The following is a 16,771-nucleotide window of genomic DNA, read 5'->3' as shown; positions in this document are numbered from 1 at the left end:
CAGTCTCCTTCCCTCAGAGGATATCTATTTAAATGTGCTTCATCTATGTCTTTGTGAAATATACATGTATTACTTTATAGATCTCATTTTATTTTTTTAGGCTGTGTACTCAACACTAAGTTTTAAAAATCTATGTAGGATGTCATATGGATCATTTCTTCTAAGTGCTGCATTAAATTCCATGATAGGTATCTACGACATTTAACTCAGCTATACCTCCATGGCAGACTCGTAGGTTACTTTCAACTTCCTACTACTACAAACAATACTATGAGCAATATCTTTGTACGTGTTCATGGACCTGTTCGCAAATTTCTCTGGGATATATATATAGGGTATGTATATATATATATATATATATATATATATATATATATATGCAGTATAGTGGGTATATATATATATACACACTCAGGAGTGGGAGTCTGGTTCAGGAAGTGTCACACACTGGATGTGACTAAATGCTGCCAGATTATATCCCAGAAAGGTGAGCAATAGTATTCCATTGTGCTCATTCACTAATCCATGTTAGGTATTTGTAGAGGATGTTGCAATGCACCACCAGTTCCTTCTTTAGGACCCAAGCACTTGCTCCTCAGCTTTCTGGACTATTGACTTCTAAGGGCTCACCACATTGTCCCTCCAAGGTATTGCCCTGGTGGAAGGGAGGCACCTCAACCAAAGTCATGTCCTGGGAGAAGGGAACCCACAAGCAACCCAAGCAATGATGGTTACCTTCAGCTCCACATACAATACTGCCATAAACATTATTATACATGTCAACTTGTGGACTTTTTCTAGAAATGTTTTGGGATGTGTCTACCTAGAATACTTAATTTCAGTAAGGTTTTCCCAGTTGCCTTCTGGGAGGTCTGTACTGACTTAATCTCCAGTAGCCAGGTTCTCACCTCCATACAGCATTTATCATTATCCACCTTTCTCCACATACAGCTTTAAGAAATACTTGCAAAAATAAATAAGTATTGAACGAAACATCAGATTCCTGGTCAAACTCCAGCTTACCAAAATATACCTAAAGCTTATACTTTGTTGTTTTTGTTAAGGGGACAAAATCATTGAAACAGAGAATTGCCAACATAGGGCCTACTATAAAGAATTCAAATAACCATAAAATACTCATGTATCTGATTTTTCCAACTTAGCTAATGTATATTGCTTCTTTTAACGTGAAAATTTTAAGAAGAGTTTGAATCTGGTAAACACATTTTTTTTTTTTTTGGTAAACACATTTATACCATCTATCACTGATGTGAAAACTGTAATTGCCAACGAATAATTTTCTCTAGAAAATGTTTGCCAATGTGATGATGTATGTGGATTTTACTGGGCACAAAGGGAAAAATGAACAATTGTTTATCCTAATGGAAAAGATGTGAACACTCAAATTATGGTTAATTCTCCAATCACTTATTTGGGGACTTGAAATCTTCACAAGACCTGCACTCAAAGGAATTAGCAAATTAATTGTCACATTTTCATGGAGGAGGGGTAGTGCGGAGAGACCCTGAAAATAAGCAACTCATTTATACAGCAGATAATTCACAGACCATTGAGAGTTGACCACTATTCTGCTCTGGACCATAAGTAGATTGCTAGTTGGTTTGGCTTTGGTTTTGGTTTTGGTCTTGGTTTTGTTGGCTGTTTCTTTTCAGAAGCTGCTCTATGGATTTTCCCCCCTAAGTTTGGCTCACCGATTACAAACAAACAAATATTCTTGTTTAAAAGGAAAATGCAATAAACTGTGTCCCATGCCTTTTCTGTAAATTGACTTACTCTAGCAAAGCAATTAAGTAGACGTTTATCAAAGTCGTCTGTCACTCTGCCTCCGTATTGTACTTCTCCAATCATGTACCGAACTGTACTCCATGACACACCCTTTATTAAAAATACAAGAGATTATTCATTGTCAATCCAAATGAGCAACTCTAAACATTTCAGATCTTTTCCTGGAGAAAATGTCTCAAAAACGAAGCACTAGCTAGATCACATTTAAAATGACTCATAATCTTCTGTTACTAACTCTTTTGCTATTACATGGCTGAAACTGCTGGAGTTTGGTCACCGAAGAAAAATCTACAATACTAAATATTGGTGAATATATTACTCATTGATTATTTAAAATGGGGGAAAAAGACTTTTTTTTCACTCTGTGGATGTAATCAACTATAATATTCATTATACTAATGCCGAGCCATTAGAAAAAAGTAGTGTTTAGTGAAGAAAGGAAAAAAAATCAAGTAATCAACGATTTAATAAGCTTTCCTAGTAATATGTTTTCTGAATCAGTATGAGAACAACTAGAAAATTATTCATTCACAGCATTTTTCTACAATGCAATCCTTTGCTGTCTCATTCTATGAACTATAACTAAATCAAAGTATTTATTAATTTCCATAGCAAACTTATTCTAGCAATACATTAGAGATATTAATACTTTTTTTTTCACTTAATACATTTGGAGTAGGAAAAGTAAGAATGCTTGATTTTTTAAATTTACTTTCTTTTGGCTAAATTTTGATTCATTAGCTCCACTGCCTTTCAAAGCAATTATTCCAAGGTTAACTATTATTTGTATATACCAAATGACAAATAATAACAGAATATGAATCCATACGATATAATTTTTCATCAAACTGTCATACTCAATTTAATATCCTTTTGTAACTTCAAGGAAAAATGATGATTTGATTCTAGATCCTCCAGGGGCCTACATAAAAATTCATCATGGCTCACCATCACCATACTGATACTTCAGTATCTATATATAATTAGCTCGAGATCTACTATGAGAAAGAAGAGAAGGAGGGACGGTAAGAAATTGGTATTGAGTTCTTATTGTGCACCATATACTGTGTTTTCACAAATGCTAACTCACTTATTCCTCACAGAAACCATGGCCACCTTGTAGATGAGGAGGCAGGCTCTGAGAGGCTCATAAACTTGCTCAAGATCATAGAAAAAAACAGATTTCCAATCCTTTCTAATACATGTGGATGAACAACTGGGTTGTGTTCTTAGCTCTGTGAGGAGGAAGTCCTTTATTCTCTCTTGTCCATTATCTCATCAGTACAGTGGGGAGAATAGTAATGCCTTCTGTGTCTATCTACAGATGAGATCTTTCATGCGTGAGCACTCTGAGACTTGTGAAATGCTAGACAATGATCAGTGACCATGATTAGAAATTATTTCTGTCTATTTGCATAAGCTTAAACATCTGTTAAGATGTGACTAAAGGTGAGAAAGAACTTTCGCATGGGTCGAGAGATAACATTTTCACTTCTGAAGAGGCATCAGGGAGATGCTGGAAGAAAGGTCTGATATGAGATGTCTGTTCTCTTGAAGTGCATTGGAGCACTTACCTGTGATATGAGGAAGGCCGTGGAGTTTCTGCACACACTGAGTTTCCTCATTTGTGGTCGGTCTCTGTGGTGTGTGCACGGGAGAGATTTGAGTGGGGGGGGGCACACGAATATTCAATCGGGGTCTGAATGCACTCCTTATGGGCAATAGAGGTGAGGGGAAACGACTGGACCAGTAAACAAGGGATCAGAATGGGGAGGCCCTGGGGGAACCTCAGCAGGTTCAACTGTATATTATAGACTGAAAAAGTCTATAGAACCTTGATTTAAGGACAGCAATAAAAGTAGGGAGAAAAAGAATAATTTCACTCACTTTTTTAATATCACATTCATCAAGGTGGTTCTGGATGAACTGGACACTGGCTGAAAAGTCAGCAGAATTGAATTCATAGGGAATATTCCATCCTAAGGGACCAAATTTCCGCCGCTCCTTAACAAGACAAAGGAAAGTAAGTTGAGATTTTGAAATCGAATGCAGCTGATTTCTCCTGTTATCATTAAAACACAAAGTACAGGAAAAGGAAGGCATGATAGGGAGATAAGGTGATGTCATAAAAGAACAGTATACAATTTTGGATACCTTAGCCACTAAAATATTATTCCATGGCTCTCTTGCCAGGTGGTTTGCCAGAACAAGTCCTCAAACACTTGCCAAGTTGGGAGTTCTTGGGTTTAAAAAAAAAAAGTCCAGGTTTCCATCGCCAATTCAAAAAAAAATGCCTTAGGTGCTCAATAAATATCTGGTAAATGAGCTCATATGTTCTAAGTTAGACTCTTAAAAGTTTCAAATCTTAAGTGTAAGAGTTTGAAATTTTGTTTTTTCAGTTGAATAACTTAAGCATTCAAGAGTATTTAGACGCCCCTACTAGTTTTACTCTGTAATCTTGCAATTTCAGACTCTGAAAACCCCCCATCTCTATTGTAAAACATGACACATCCCTCTTAAAACTTTCACATTTCCCTCATCTGTTCCCTTCTATGGAAAAAAAGGTGGCTAAATGTTTTGAATTGCCAAATTACCCGGAAACAATCCAAATGGGCTCACATAAAATGATTCAATATTCTGGAGACCATTTTAAATGTATGTAAGAGTTAGAACCGGTACTTCCAGGCTCTGATCACCTAGCAAACCACATAGATTAACTCAGATATCACTATACCATTAGCTTTCTCTGCCCTGGCATACAACCAGCCTCTAAGGAAGGTCCAATTATTTATTTGGGTTAGCCTCTAGCCCTTTGACCCTAGTGGCTGAGGTGAGAATCCATGAGGAGAGTAGAATCCCAAGAATCTATGGAAAGGAATAATTCTATTTCTTTACCTCTTAATATATACTAACTTTTGTTTCTCTCTTTTGTTTTCCCTAACCCAACACACACAATCTCTCTCTCATGATGTTTTGACAAGTCATTCCAATACTTCTTACTACAGCTGCTCCATGCTTTCAATCCTAATTAAACCACCATTTAAAGGAATTTTAGTTTAGACAAGCTCGTAGAGGTCAGAGAAAAAAAATTCAGAAAGCAAGAAGGTTTAACTACTGATTTTCAGAATATGCTTTTAAAATATTAAGTAAACCATGAAAATTAATGTGGATAATTTGGGTCCAGATGTCCTGACCCTGGGAGATCAGACTGTTAAATAAAAATTCAAACAAGTAAATCTTAAAGATCTCCATGGCTTTATTGAACAGTTGATGAATCAAGTAGCATCCCACTTAGCAAATAGGAAAGAGCCTTGAAGAGCTACAGAAAAAGAAAAGTTTTTAAAGGCAGAGAGGAGATGACACAAGGAAGTGGTAAGAGAGAAAAAGGATTATTTGGGTCAAAGGATTATTTGTCCCCCTTCCTTTGGGGAACAAAAGAGGTCTACTAGGGGATTACCACACTAGCACTGACCAGGAAATTTCAGATTAACTGGTTAAAATTACATTTCCTGGAGAAGTTTGAAATTGCAGTTAGGTTATGTATGATTTTTCAATTTGGTGATGTGGGCTTAGCACAAGTAACTCTATTGTGTCTGTTGTCTCCTTTTTAATAAGACTGACAGCATACAAATAACTCTTAAAAAACTAGTACACTACTAACATTACTTCTAGACCTATACTTCTTTAGGTTAGGTTGTCAGGTACTAGCATTTTCTATGGTGTGACTCCCATTCTCATCTCTTAGCTGATAAAAGTCGGACAGCCAGCCCAAGAAAGGCCAACCAGATTCCTCCTCTCAGGAATTTGGACTTAGGGTTCAGAATTGCTACCTAGAGTTTACTCTAGTTAGAGTAAATTAGTGAGACTTGGGGCAGCCCCGGTGGCGCAGCGGTTTGGCGCCGCCTGCAGCCGAGGGCGTGATGCTGGAGACCCAGGATGGAGTCCTGCGTCCGGCTCCTGCATGGAGCCTGCTTCTCTCTCTGCCTCTCTCTTTCTCTCTGTGTCTCTCATGAATAAATAAAAATCTTAAAAAAAAAAAAACTAGGGAGACTTTAAACTTGAGAGCTGTGAAGCATAATCTTCCCTTGAACACAGAGAAGGTGAGAAGGAGCAGAGGTGCCCTGATCAGTGGTTTTATCCCAGGTGCATAAGGGGGAACCCTGGCTCTTAAAGGTGTCAGCATCACTCGATGGCTGTCTGCTTCCTGGTATCAGTACTCATGTTGCCATGATGTTTTTCTAACTGTTTCGTATTGAAATGCTTGGTCCTGTAAACCAGATTTTGAACCTTGATAGTGAGAAACATGTATCCCATTTTTGTCTCCCCTTTGTTTCCCCTTTTTTGGGGAAAGGATTATGATTGTGTAATAAATACTAGATTGATTAATGATTATTATCAAAATGAAAGGCACTCTCCTTCTCACCCTCTGTGGGGTCATTTCTGAGGCTGACACAAATTCAAAAGAATTTCTTGAGTGGATCTCAGAAACACTGAGGTGAGCCTCCTCCAAGTTATTTTGAAGCAAGAGTAAGTTGAGAGTGGGGAGTGTGATATTAACATGAAAATGCATTCAGCTAAGCCTTGAGTCTCTGGAATTTCTTCCATCTTGACACCTTCAAAAAAAAAAGAAAGCTAACTACTTATTGGTGAAATGAAAATGTTTTCCCATTTTTAAAAAAGAAAATCAACTCTAAAATAGTTTCACCTATATTTGACTTAATTTTTTTTTAATTTACTGTTCAATTAGACAGGAGACTGAATGAAAAATAATTCTTCCTTTCCAATTACTAGAACTGCTTATATTGGCTCTATGGAAACACTCCCATTTACACGCACTGAGCCATTGCAATTCTGTTGCTCCTTAAAATGTGATCTTTGAAAATTGTTCCAATGCTGAGATTTGCTTCACTTTATGGTGTTTACTATCAGATTTCATTTAAAGCATTTACTTTTTAGGTTGGATCACTAAAGTCATAGACTGTTTAGCTTATCTTGGGGAAAAAAAAGACAAGATCTTGGGGGGTGACTTTTCTTTTACAAATGAAGTAATTTCAATTTCTTGAAAAATTTTTTTTGTATTCACTCATCTCTCTAAGTGACAATAAAGAAATAGCCCTGAATTATCATCATGGAATACTATCAGAACAGACTCAAACCATCAGAAGAAGAACTAAGAACTCACTTGGAAGCTCAGGAGCAGGAGGCTTTGCTAGAACTTGGAATATTTGAAATACTGAATCTCTTCAGTTCAATTAGTATTCTTAAAACTATGGGATGAGTCCCATGTGAGACAATGGAAAAATATTAAAATCAATGTATTTTCAAGAAGTTTTAATCTGGTTGAGAAAATAAGACTTAGAAATAAGGAAAGGACAATGTGATAGTGACTATAATTAACTGTCAAAATATAACAGATGATAAGCCTGAAGAAGACATTCAATCAGAGGCTTCTGGGAAGAATGTAACTGAAGCTAGTCTTTGAAAAGGAGGGAGAAAAGACTTCCAGGCTTCTCAAAGGCTATGAGGAAAGACTGGAACACAAAGCTCAGATTCATCAAGCAGGAGGCTACAGGTAAGTGGTTTTACTGCAGCAGAGAGTGCCCTCGTGGGAGTAGCTAGAACTATGTGCTCTCATGATGATTCAGGAGTGGCACATAGATGTGAATGTCAGAATAAAGAGTTAAAACCTGATTCAACAGAAGGGAGTTATTGTTCATTATTAAGTTGGAGAAGGGTGATCTTATTTTATTTTATTTTATTTTTTAAGATTTTATTTATTCATGAGAGACACAGAGAGGGAGAGGCAGAGACACAGGCAGAGGGAAAAGCAGGCCCCCTGCAGGGAACCTGATGTGGGACTCGATCCCAGGACCCCCCGGGATCATGACCTGAGCCAAAGGCAGACACTCAACCACTGAGCCATCCAGGCGCCCCAAGAGTGGGGTGATCTTTAAGAAGACTAGTCTACTCTTTACTGAATTTGACTAATATGGCTCCTTCTTTGTATCCCAAAGAATCTACAAAACACAGAACTATTAGTGAAATATGGAAAACATGGAATCCTCCTTTGGACACTGAAGACAAATTGCTCAACGTAGTCATCATCTTAATGATGTTAAAGCCATTTCCAATTTTATGTTAAACTCTACCTCAGCCCAATGAGCCCACCTCTCGACAGCCCAACACAGAATCATTTCAGCTGCATCTGCAAAACAAGTTTCTCTTTGGAACGTCACAACCTGTTTCTTTAATTACTGGAGCTCACGTAAAATGAAAAAAATGCAATCCATATTATAAAACATATGGGAAACTTTAAAAGGTAAAAATAATGAACAGAAGTGGCCGGGACCCCTGGCAAAAACTGCCAAGCAAAATGTAAAAGTTCTTTCTTTAAACCTGTATCATATTACTGTAATTATTCTGAGGATATTTAAATGAAGAACTTTGTAATCATGCCTCCCCAAAGCAAGAACTTCCTATGCAGTATTAAACTTGAAGGGAATGTTTGTCAAGGCTCAAACTTGAGAGAGAAAACAAGATGTAGGAGAAGAAAACACTTTTCTGAAAGAAGAACTGCTGGCAGTGGATTTCCTTGGGCCCTGTTCCATGCGGCCATTTTCATTTCATATTTAATTATTTTTAAGAGCCAGGATAAAATATCCAAGTCTGCAACTGCCACTGCAAGCCCCTAGAGCTCCTAATCAATGACTTTAGCAAGAAAACTTCACAGACTTGTGCATAAGCCATTCGAAAAGCCCCAAAAAGTGGGCCTCAATGTGGGTAAGCCAAGGTGATGAGAAAAGTTCTAAACCACGAAAAGGACACAAAAGTGATGAAGGACGCCTGTCTTAAGGGCAGTGGGTATTTGGCAATTATTCTCAATTCTTGTTGTGTATTAGAATCACATAACAAGTTTTTAAAAGGACTGAGCATCCCACCTTGCTGCCTCCTTCCAGGGATTCTGGGACCCAGACAATGCTGAGAACCATTTCATTAGACATTCATTGGGTCCAATGGACTCTTCAAACAATGGATAGTACACTGACCATCAAAGGACAGCACACTGACCACCAGAAAATGCTATTCTGACTTTCTGCAGGAGGTATTGGGAGGACACCACAAATGTTAAGTATTGAGTTTTAAAAGAACAGGACTTTGGAGGTAGATATATTTAAAATTAAGATCCTGAAGGGTTAATGTGGCCTTGCTCTGAAATCCAGAATGCCATTGCACTGGAGTTTCTGGGAAACCATAGAGAGATGATATAAAGGCCAGAGGGAAGATTCCAGTGAGAGTAATCTCCAAGAGGATGAGGAAATGTCCTCAGGGAGTAGCGGCCAAATAGAGCCAAGGCATCCACTAGCATGTTGGGGATGGTGGGCTCCCATGGGGATGGTAGAGGGCTGGCTGGCTAGGACAGAGATATCACCTGACTGCTGTAAGAGTGCTGTTGCTATAGCAACTTCTTGGCCTATGTAGATGGTAAGTTAACCTGGCAGAGAGGAGAAAGAAGAGGAGTCTGGGGCAAGAAGAACTCAGTGCAACATTGGCTTATGTATTTGCAAGTTCACATGGAAGCACCCAGGGCGCCCTTCTACGGGTAAGCCTGCTCCTGCCTCAACCACAAAACAAACCACACTATTTGCTACACCACCCAAGACAGTTGTCCTTGACCAGCCAAGTCTACTTCCCCATTGTATGGGAGAGGAAGAGTGTTCATTTTGTTCTCTGTAACAGTGACTGAGGTCCGCATAACACATGATGCCCTTGAGTGGGGGTGAGTTGATGGCATGATGCCAAACCACAGTTCAGTAAGGGAATTACATGGAGGTCACACAGCTCTCCCATTTGACCTCTATTTCACTACCACGTTCTGTATTCTGAGGTGTGATGGGCTCCAGCACGAACTCCTCCCCAGCTCTGAAGCTTGAGATTATGGGATATGAACAAATTCCCTGTTCTTTTTGTGAGTCTCTGCAAGGACAAATGCATAAAAATCATATTTGTATAGAGCAAGGGATATCTAGGTTAATTTGGAGGAAATCAGTCAATCAGTTAACAAATCAGGTGTTTGGCTATTATGTCCAACAGTAGTAGAGAAATCTAAGTCACAATCAATCCAGCCCAGAACAGTCCTTTTAGTAATGGCTGCACTTCAAACTTTAATATGCACATGAGTCACTGGGGCATCTTATTACAATGCAGATTCTAATTCAGCAGGTCCACGGTGGGGCCTGAGATCCATCTCTTACAAGCTCCTGGGCTATGTGGATACTTCTGGCCCAGGACCACAAGCCCCTCAAGAATGCTGCATTTTGCTATCAAGCCAGCTCCATCCTAACAAGTAAAAGAAAATAGTTAGGTGTATCACAGTAAATATTTCTGCTAATAAGAACAGAGGAAACCATGCTTGAATTATCCATGCTCCCTGTGTAGTCATAGAACTTGATAACAGTCTTAGAAATGGGAAAAAACTTGAAAGATCACCTCCTTCTGCCTCTAAACACACAGATGGGGAAACAAGAGGTCCCAGGAGGGACAGAGCTTGACTATCATCACACAGCTAACTAATTTCATGGCAAGTCTAATGCGGCAGCCTCCTGGTCTTCAATGATGTGCGCTTTCTGGTGCACTGTGACTGGATTTTAAGAGACATTCAACCTCCTAGCTGTATAGACCTAGCAATGGAGACTTTTCTGTTTTAACCCAAATACAAGTCATGTCAAATGCGAGGACCCCTTAGTCCTAGGACCGGCCCGTGGACCTGTTGTTCTTCTGTGTAGCACTTGGATAATGGCCACAAAAATATAGGTTGCCACACTGACCATATGGAAAATACCCCCAATTATCTCCCCATGATAAGCCCAGTGGAAGAGTTGAATCATCACTACTGGGAACAGAATCATAAAATATATTATTTGTGAATTGGGAATTAAATAACAGAGTTAAAGTAATATTTGTATTAGAGTATGATAAGGCCTAGCAAAACAAACAATTCCCAGATAAGAACGTATGAAATAGGCTTCAATGACTTGAAAGCTATAATTTACAATCCAAAGGCCACAATGGAACTTAGTAAAAATAACCACCCGCAAAGTGTTTAGCCTGATTTTAACTCTCTCGGGGTTCAGGGGCCGATATACAGGAGATGCACAATTGTCTCCTCTCTGCAGTCCTCTCTCCTGGCCACCTGGGAACCCAGTAAAGTGGCAGGGACAAGGGGCCTGAGAGTAAATCCTCCAAATATGTTCTGGGATGAGCACCAAATTCCCCTCCACCTTTGATCAGGGTAGGGAGAGAGGAGGTGAAGCTCTGCATGCTGCTGTACATAGCTAAACCATGACTCCTGGTACAAGTCAGGTGATTCATTCCATCCTCACTCCAGCCTCAGTGAAGGAAGAAATGTAGAAAGGGTTAAAGGAGGCTGTTCATCCTCTCTGACGTCAAGGAGTGAAACAAGTACATTAAAATTATACAGCTTTCAAGTATAGAACAAAATATAAAATTAAATGTAGAGATGCCTGGGTGGCTCAGTGGTTGAGCATCTGCCTTCGGCCCAGGGTGTGATCCCGGGGTCCTGGGATCAAGTCTTGCATCGGGCTCCCCGCAGGGGGCCTGCTTCTCCCTCTGCCTATGTCTGCCTCTCTCTCTGTGTCTCTCATGAATAAAAAAATAAATCTTTAAAAAAATCAAATCAAATCAAATGTAGAACAAAGCAATAAAAAAATGAAAATACCCTATAGACAAGTGGCTGTGGAGCCATAAAATTACCAGACTGATATATAAGTGTACAGTAAAACCAAATCACAAACAACTTGAAAATGACAGCTAACTATTGTCCCTCCCAATATCACCACTGCCTTCACTGGTAGGCTCAAAATATACTTCCGTGCTAGGCAGAAGTGTCGGGCTTGATTTTGAGATCTACTGCCTATGAATTTAACCTCTCTGAGCCTCAATTTCTTCATTTTTATTTTATTTTTTCCTGAGGTGCAGCTAATTTATTTTCACACACTAAAGGGAGTGGGGGGGATGGACCCATGGTAGGGCTGAGGCTGTGCTGTCCCTGTGTCTAGTTTAACAAAGTTCTCCTGTTATTTAGGACAGTCCAAGGGATAAATTCCTGAGAGTCTGAGGCAAATCACAGGCTTTGGAGTCAGACTGATTAGATAATCTATGAGAAGCATGTAGCAAATAGCTGATGCTCCTGCTTTCCTGTCTTCTTAAAAGTACTACTATCTTTATTCGTGTCTTTATGCATCTGGACATATCATCAATCAATTTCCTCATTTTTAAAATGGTGATAATCCGACCTCAAGAAACGTGGCTGTTAGTATTACATGAGATGGTGTACATAACATTCCTGGCCAGCACAGGCACTTTGAAAACCAAATTCCTATCTAAAGAATCCATGTTCAGCTCACAGATATTTATTGAGCTCCAGTAATGCCCTGGATGCTGCTATAATGGGGGAGAGTCAGCAGGTACAAAAAGCCAAAGCCTTTGTCTCCAAGAGTCGTACACTGTCATGGCCATGGTAAGGGGCAGGTGCAGTACACAGACAGGTACATACTATGCCAGGTGGGGCAAAGTGCCATGAAGGAGAAAAAAAAGCAGAGCACGGAGAGCCAACAGTGCAGCAGAGAAACAACATGGCATCATTAGCATCCCCCTAAATGTGCAAACTGCGCTCAGAAGTTACCTGCACAGTGGAGTGTAAAAACGCCACTGTGTAAAGCATCGGCTTCCACATGGGTAAGTTACTGATATCCAGAAGGTCTTGATTAATTCCAGCAAATGTTCTTTTCAAACCTGCGCGTATGCCTTGGGGTGGCTCATTGGTGAATTTCAGAGAAGTCTGTCGTAAAAAGTAAATGGTGATTTTGTTTCTATAAGTTATTGTAAGGGATAAAATAGACATTACAGTATCTCAGACAGCAGTGTACCTATGGTACATAAAATGTCAGCTGAACTTCAGCACTGCGTAAATTAATGACATCAATCATAGCTGAGACCCCATCAATCAGTACTGAGTCTTAGAACTCCTCTGTGGAAATATTTGTGATATAATATTGATGATTATAGTCAAGATTTTGACAATTACAGTATAAGATCTTGCAGAGTCGAAAGCCTTGTCATGTTTTCATTTTTCAATAACCCCCCTATGCCATCTCTATTAGAATGGATCGAAAGCCTTGGATCGAAAGCCTTGTCATGTTTTCATTTTTCAATAACCCCCCTATGCCATCTCTATTAGAATGATTCTCAAGGAAACGACACTTATGTCACAGTAACAAACCTGAAGCAATGTAATTGGAAATCGGTCGTGGGGCTCAGTAGTTATCCACACTCGGAAAGAATCATCATTGGCTTCTGTGGTAATTAAAGTCTCTAGCAATTCTTCCATGAATTCCAGGCCAAGGTGACAATTTTGTAGTAATACCCAGCCACCCTGCATCCAAAAATGATTTCATATTAGTTTCTTGTCACTTTTTTGCAAGGATTTTAAGAAAAAAAATGTACAAATTAAAAAGCAAAACCCCTTTGCTTAGGGCATGTAAATACTCTGTTTTGAGTACTTATTTTTTAATGAAATGATTGTACATCAATACAAACATTTCTTCTGCTACTGGTTAAACTGGAGCCAAGTAAGTTGAAAACGATTGTACTCTGACACCCTTGGTTCAGAAGGAAACAGAAATTAAAACCTGAAGTCTTGTTTAAGTACAGTCTGTGCACCATCTAATGGTGGGAATGGGTATTTTGGAATTTATAAAAACTCTTCCTAAGGTAAATCAGAACTGACTCATCCCCAAACCAAATCATCCAAAGTCACAAAGAGAGATGCACAGTAGCTCATGAAAGTCAGAGTCAACTCACTTGGTGACTTGTGCTACCAGAATACTACATTTTATTCTTTGTCATCACTCTTATCATGTAGTCCCCAAACCACTAATCTTACTAAGCACTATTTTAATACTTGGTAAAACTATCTCTAATAGTATAAGTCACATAACCATCACTGCAGTACGAGAACACAGACAACCTTCCGATACCCTTATATCAACAAGATGAGATCAATACAGCTACAAAATATTGAGCGCAGTAAATAAATGGCTCATGCATTATGCCTTCTACTGTGAGAGAAAATACAACTCAGACTGGCTTAAACAGCCAAGGGACATGTTGGCCTGACAACTGGGGTGTGCAGAGGAGGATGGACTTCACAGTTAGTTTGTACCATCGTGGATCCAGTCAGTTGCTGATTCCCCATTTCTTTCGACAATGTTAGCTTTGTCCTAAATATGATGTCCTCCAAGTGTGGCAGTGTGGCTGCTCCTATTCATGGACTGTTGGGTTTTTTTCCGCCTCATACTATCATTATTATCAATACTTATCCCACATTGAGAAACAGAACATGGAACTTATGAAAGCTAATATTCCAAAAAAGGTTAGTGTGAATGCAGTATTGAAATTTAAAAGTTTCTCATTCGTGGAAACTAAAGAAATGATTTAAAGTCCAGAGCTAAACTGTCAAATCACTCAATGGAGTGAATCATTTGAGCTGAGTAAAAATAATTATACATAACTGCCTTGATATATATAAATTAGATACAATATATTATTGAATATAATTAAGTGATAAAGATAAAGGCTTCGGGCACTTGAGAATTAATGACCAACTTGAGAATTTGATGGACCAAGCAGAGACTTATTAGCTCATTAACCCTCTCTAGTCATTAATTCACAAGGAAAAGCTGCACCAAAATTGCTAGAAACCTTATGAGATCAAAAGCTTAAACATAAACTGAGATCTTCCCTTTTTTAAAAATAAGTGGTACGATTTCTTATCAGAGCTGAAATTGCTATCTACCAAGCATCTCCAGATAATTAATGTCCTGTGTATTTATTAGATGTTCTGGAAAACATTTCTTAGCATTCCACCCAGCTTGCAATCAATAAAAACTATTACCAATATTTAAACACAACATCCTCAAATATTTCTATTTGTCTGAAACTACCCATTAATTAAGAAAATAAAAGTCTGACTTTAACCAAAAATTGAAATTTAACTGACTTGATCTGTCACTTCTTAAACACTGTCAATATTGATTGCGAAATTCCAGTTATAGCTGCGTTCTTAGAAACCAGGGAATGTGTCTGCCTAATTGTCAAAAAAATATTTAGTAAAAATAAGAGCTTATGCTATGATGCTATGGAAAATAAAACAACCTTTTCATGGGGACATCAGATTTAAAATTCATTGGTAATCAAAGGTTGACTACCCATACATTTAAAAAATGGAAAGCTGATGATGGAGCATCCCTGACAGAATGATTCGGCCACCACTGTGGTCCCAGGTAGACCTGGTAGCCAGAGGGCTGCCAGGAAGAATGATGCACCAGCACTAGCTGCTCTCACTACCTACCTGCTGCATAGACATCTGAATCAGCTTTCGAGCGTGTACCTCTTGTCCTTGCCCCATTGAGATAGTTCTGCATTCTGTAACATAGGAGAGGAATCGCTATGAGGAAACGTAAATTTTATAACAGCACTGGGACAAAAAATTAATTTCTCAATGGCTATAGCCCCCCGTGGCTTCTAAGAAGACCCCTTGTGATTAAACAGGTATGGCCTTTGGTTGTGTTGATGCGAGAAATGGGTGAGGCAGAAACTGGAAGCACCATGGGGAAAGGTGAGGGCAAAGGGAGAGACAGAGGGCCTGACACTGGGCTTTGAGAGAGTTTGGGGGTATTTGGAGAGAAGGAGGGAAAGGACCGATGGTGGGAGACACAGCTACAAAGCTATCACAGGTATTTGGAGGGAAAGAGGATTTTTGGGTTTTGCCATTTTTAAAAAAGATTTATTGGAGAGATCGAGAGAGGTATGAGCAGGAGGGGCAGAGGGAGAGGGAGAGAGAAACTCAAGCAAACTCTGCACTGAGCATGGAGCCCGACGTGAGGCTCAATCCTAGGACCTTAAGATCATGACCTGAGCTGAAACTAAGAGTCAGACACTTAACCAACTGTGCCTCCCAGGTGCCCCCCCATATGTTTTTTTAAAAAGATTTTCAAAAATTTATTCATGAGAGACACAGAGAGAGAAAGAGAGAGAGAGAAGCAGGCTCCATGCAGGGAGCCCGATGTGGGATTTGATCCCAGGACTCCAGGATCATGTTCTGGCCCGAAAGCAGGCGCTAAACCTCTGAGTCACCCAAGGATCCCCCATATGTTTTGATTAGAATCTTTCTTTGGTGGTTTCACAGGTGCTTCAGTGAACATTTAATTGGATTTTTATTCTTTTAAGATGTCAGGTTTGCAGTGCTTCCTGGCCATTTTGGTTTTGTTTGCATGGCTGTCCATTTTCTGAGAGAGAAGTCAAGGCGATTGGGCCCTAAGAGGGCTACATTAGGGGTAACAGTGCCTTAGACTGGATCATCACCTTGGAATTGAGTGTGAAGAGAAAGTGGAGGCCACCCTGTGTAAAACAACATACATTACCCATCACTCTGCTGCTCATGCTGCTTCTTCCATAGCATATTGTGTACTTTTCTGATTAGCATATTATACATTCATTTGTTTTTGGATAATTGTCTGTTTTTTCCCTCACACTAGAATGTGAGCTCCAGGAGAGGGAGGACTTAGATCCTGGTGGCTTACCCAGCACCTAGACAGTAGGTAGCACTAAGTAGGTGCTCAATAACTGTTTTCTTAAACTTTTAAAACTGAGATATAGTTTAGCCTTTAGAAGTATACAATTCAATGTTTGTTAGTATATTCATAATTTTGTGGAACTATCATTTCTATCTACTTCCAGAACATTCTCATTATACCCAAGGAAAACATCCATTAGTGGTCACTCTCCATTGCCCCCTCCCACCACAGCAACCACTAATCTACTTTCTCTTTTCTAGACATTTTATATAAATGGAATTATACAGTATGTGACCTTTTATTCCGTCCTC

General features: G+C 39.2%; 1 protein-coding gene across 1 annotated transcript in view; it reads right to left on the bottom strand.

The window, feature by feature from the left end:
* DNAH8 (dynein axonemal heavy chain 8) overlaps nt 1–16,771 on the bottom strand; it is a 357,024-nt gene that overhangs the window by 50,002 nt on the left and 290,251 nt on the right. The window contains exons 83-87 of the mRNA XM_038553950.1: nt 15,236–15,309; nt 13,106–13,258; nt 12,509–12,664; nt 3,694–3,810; nt 1,795–1,896 (exon numbers count right to left, since the gene is read on the bottom strand). Of these exons, the coding sequence (XP_038409878.1) occupies nt 1,795–1,896; nt 3,694–3,810; nt 12,509–12,664; nt 13,106–13,258; nt 15,236–15,309 (602 nt within the window). The remainder of the gene's footprint in view (nt 1–1,794; nt 1,897–3,693; nt 3,811–12,508; nt 12,665–13,105; nt 13,259–15,235; nt 15,310–16,771) is intronic.

Source organism: Canis lupus, chromosome 12, assembly GCF_011100685.1.
Source record: "Canis lupus familiaris isolate Mischka breed German Shepherd chromosome 12, alternate assembly UU_Cfam_GSD_1.0, whole genome shotgun sequence".
Lineage (NCBI taxonomy): Eukaryota > Metazoa > Chordata > Mammalia > Carnivora > Canidae > Canis > Canis lupus.
Note: the sequence above shows the minus strand (reverse complement) of the source record. Positions and strands in the feature narration are given on the sequence as shown.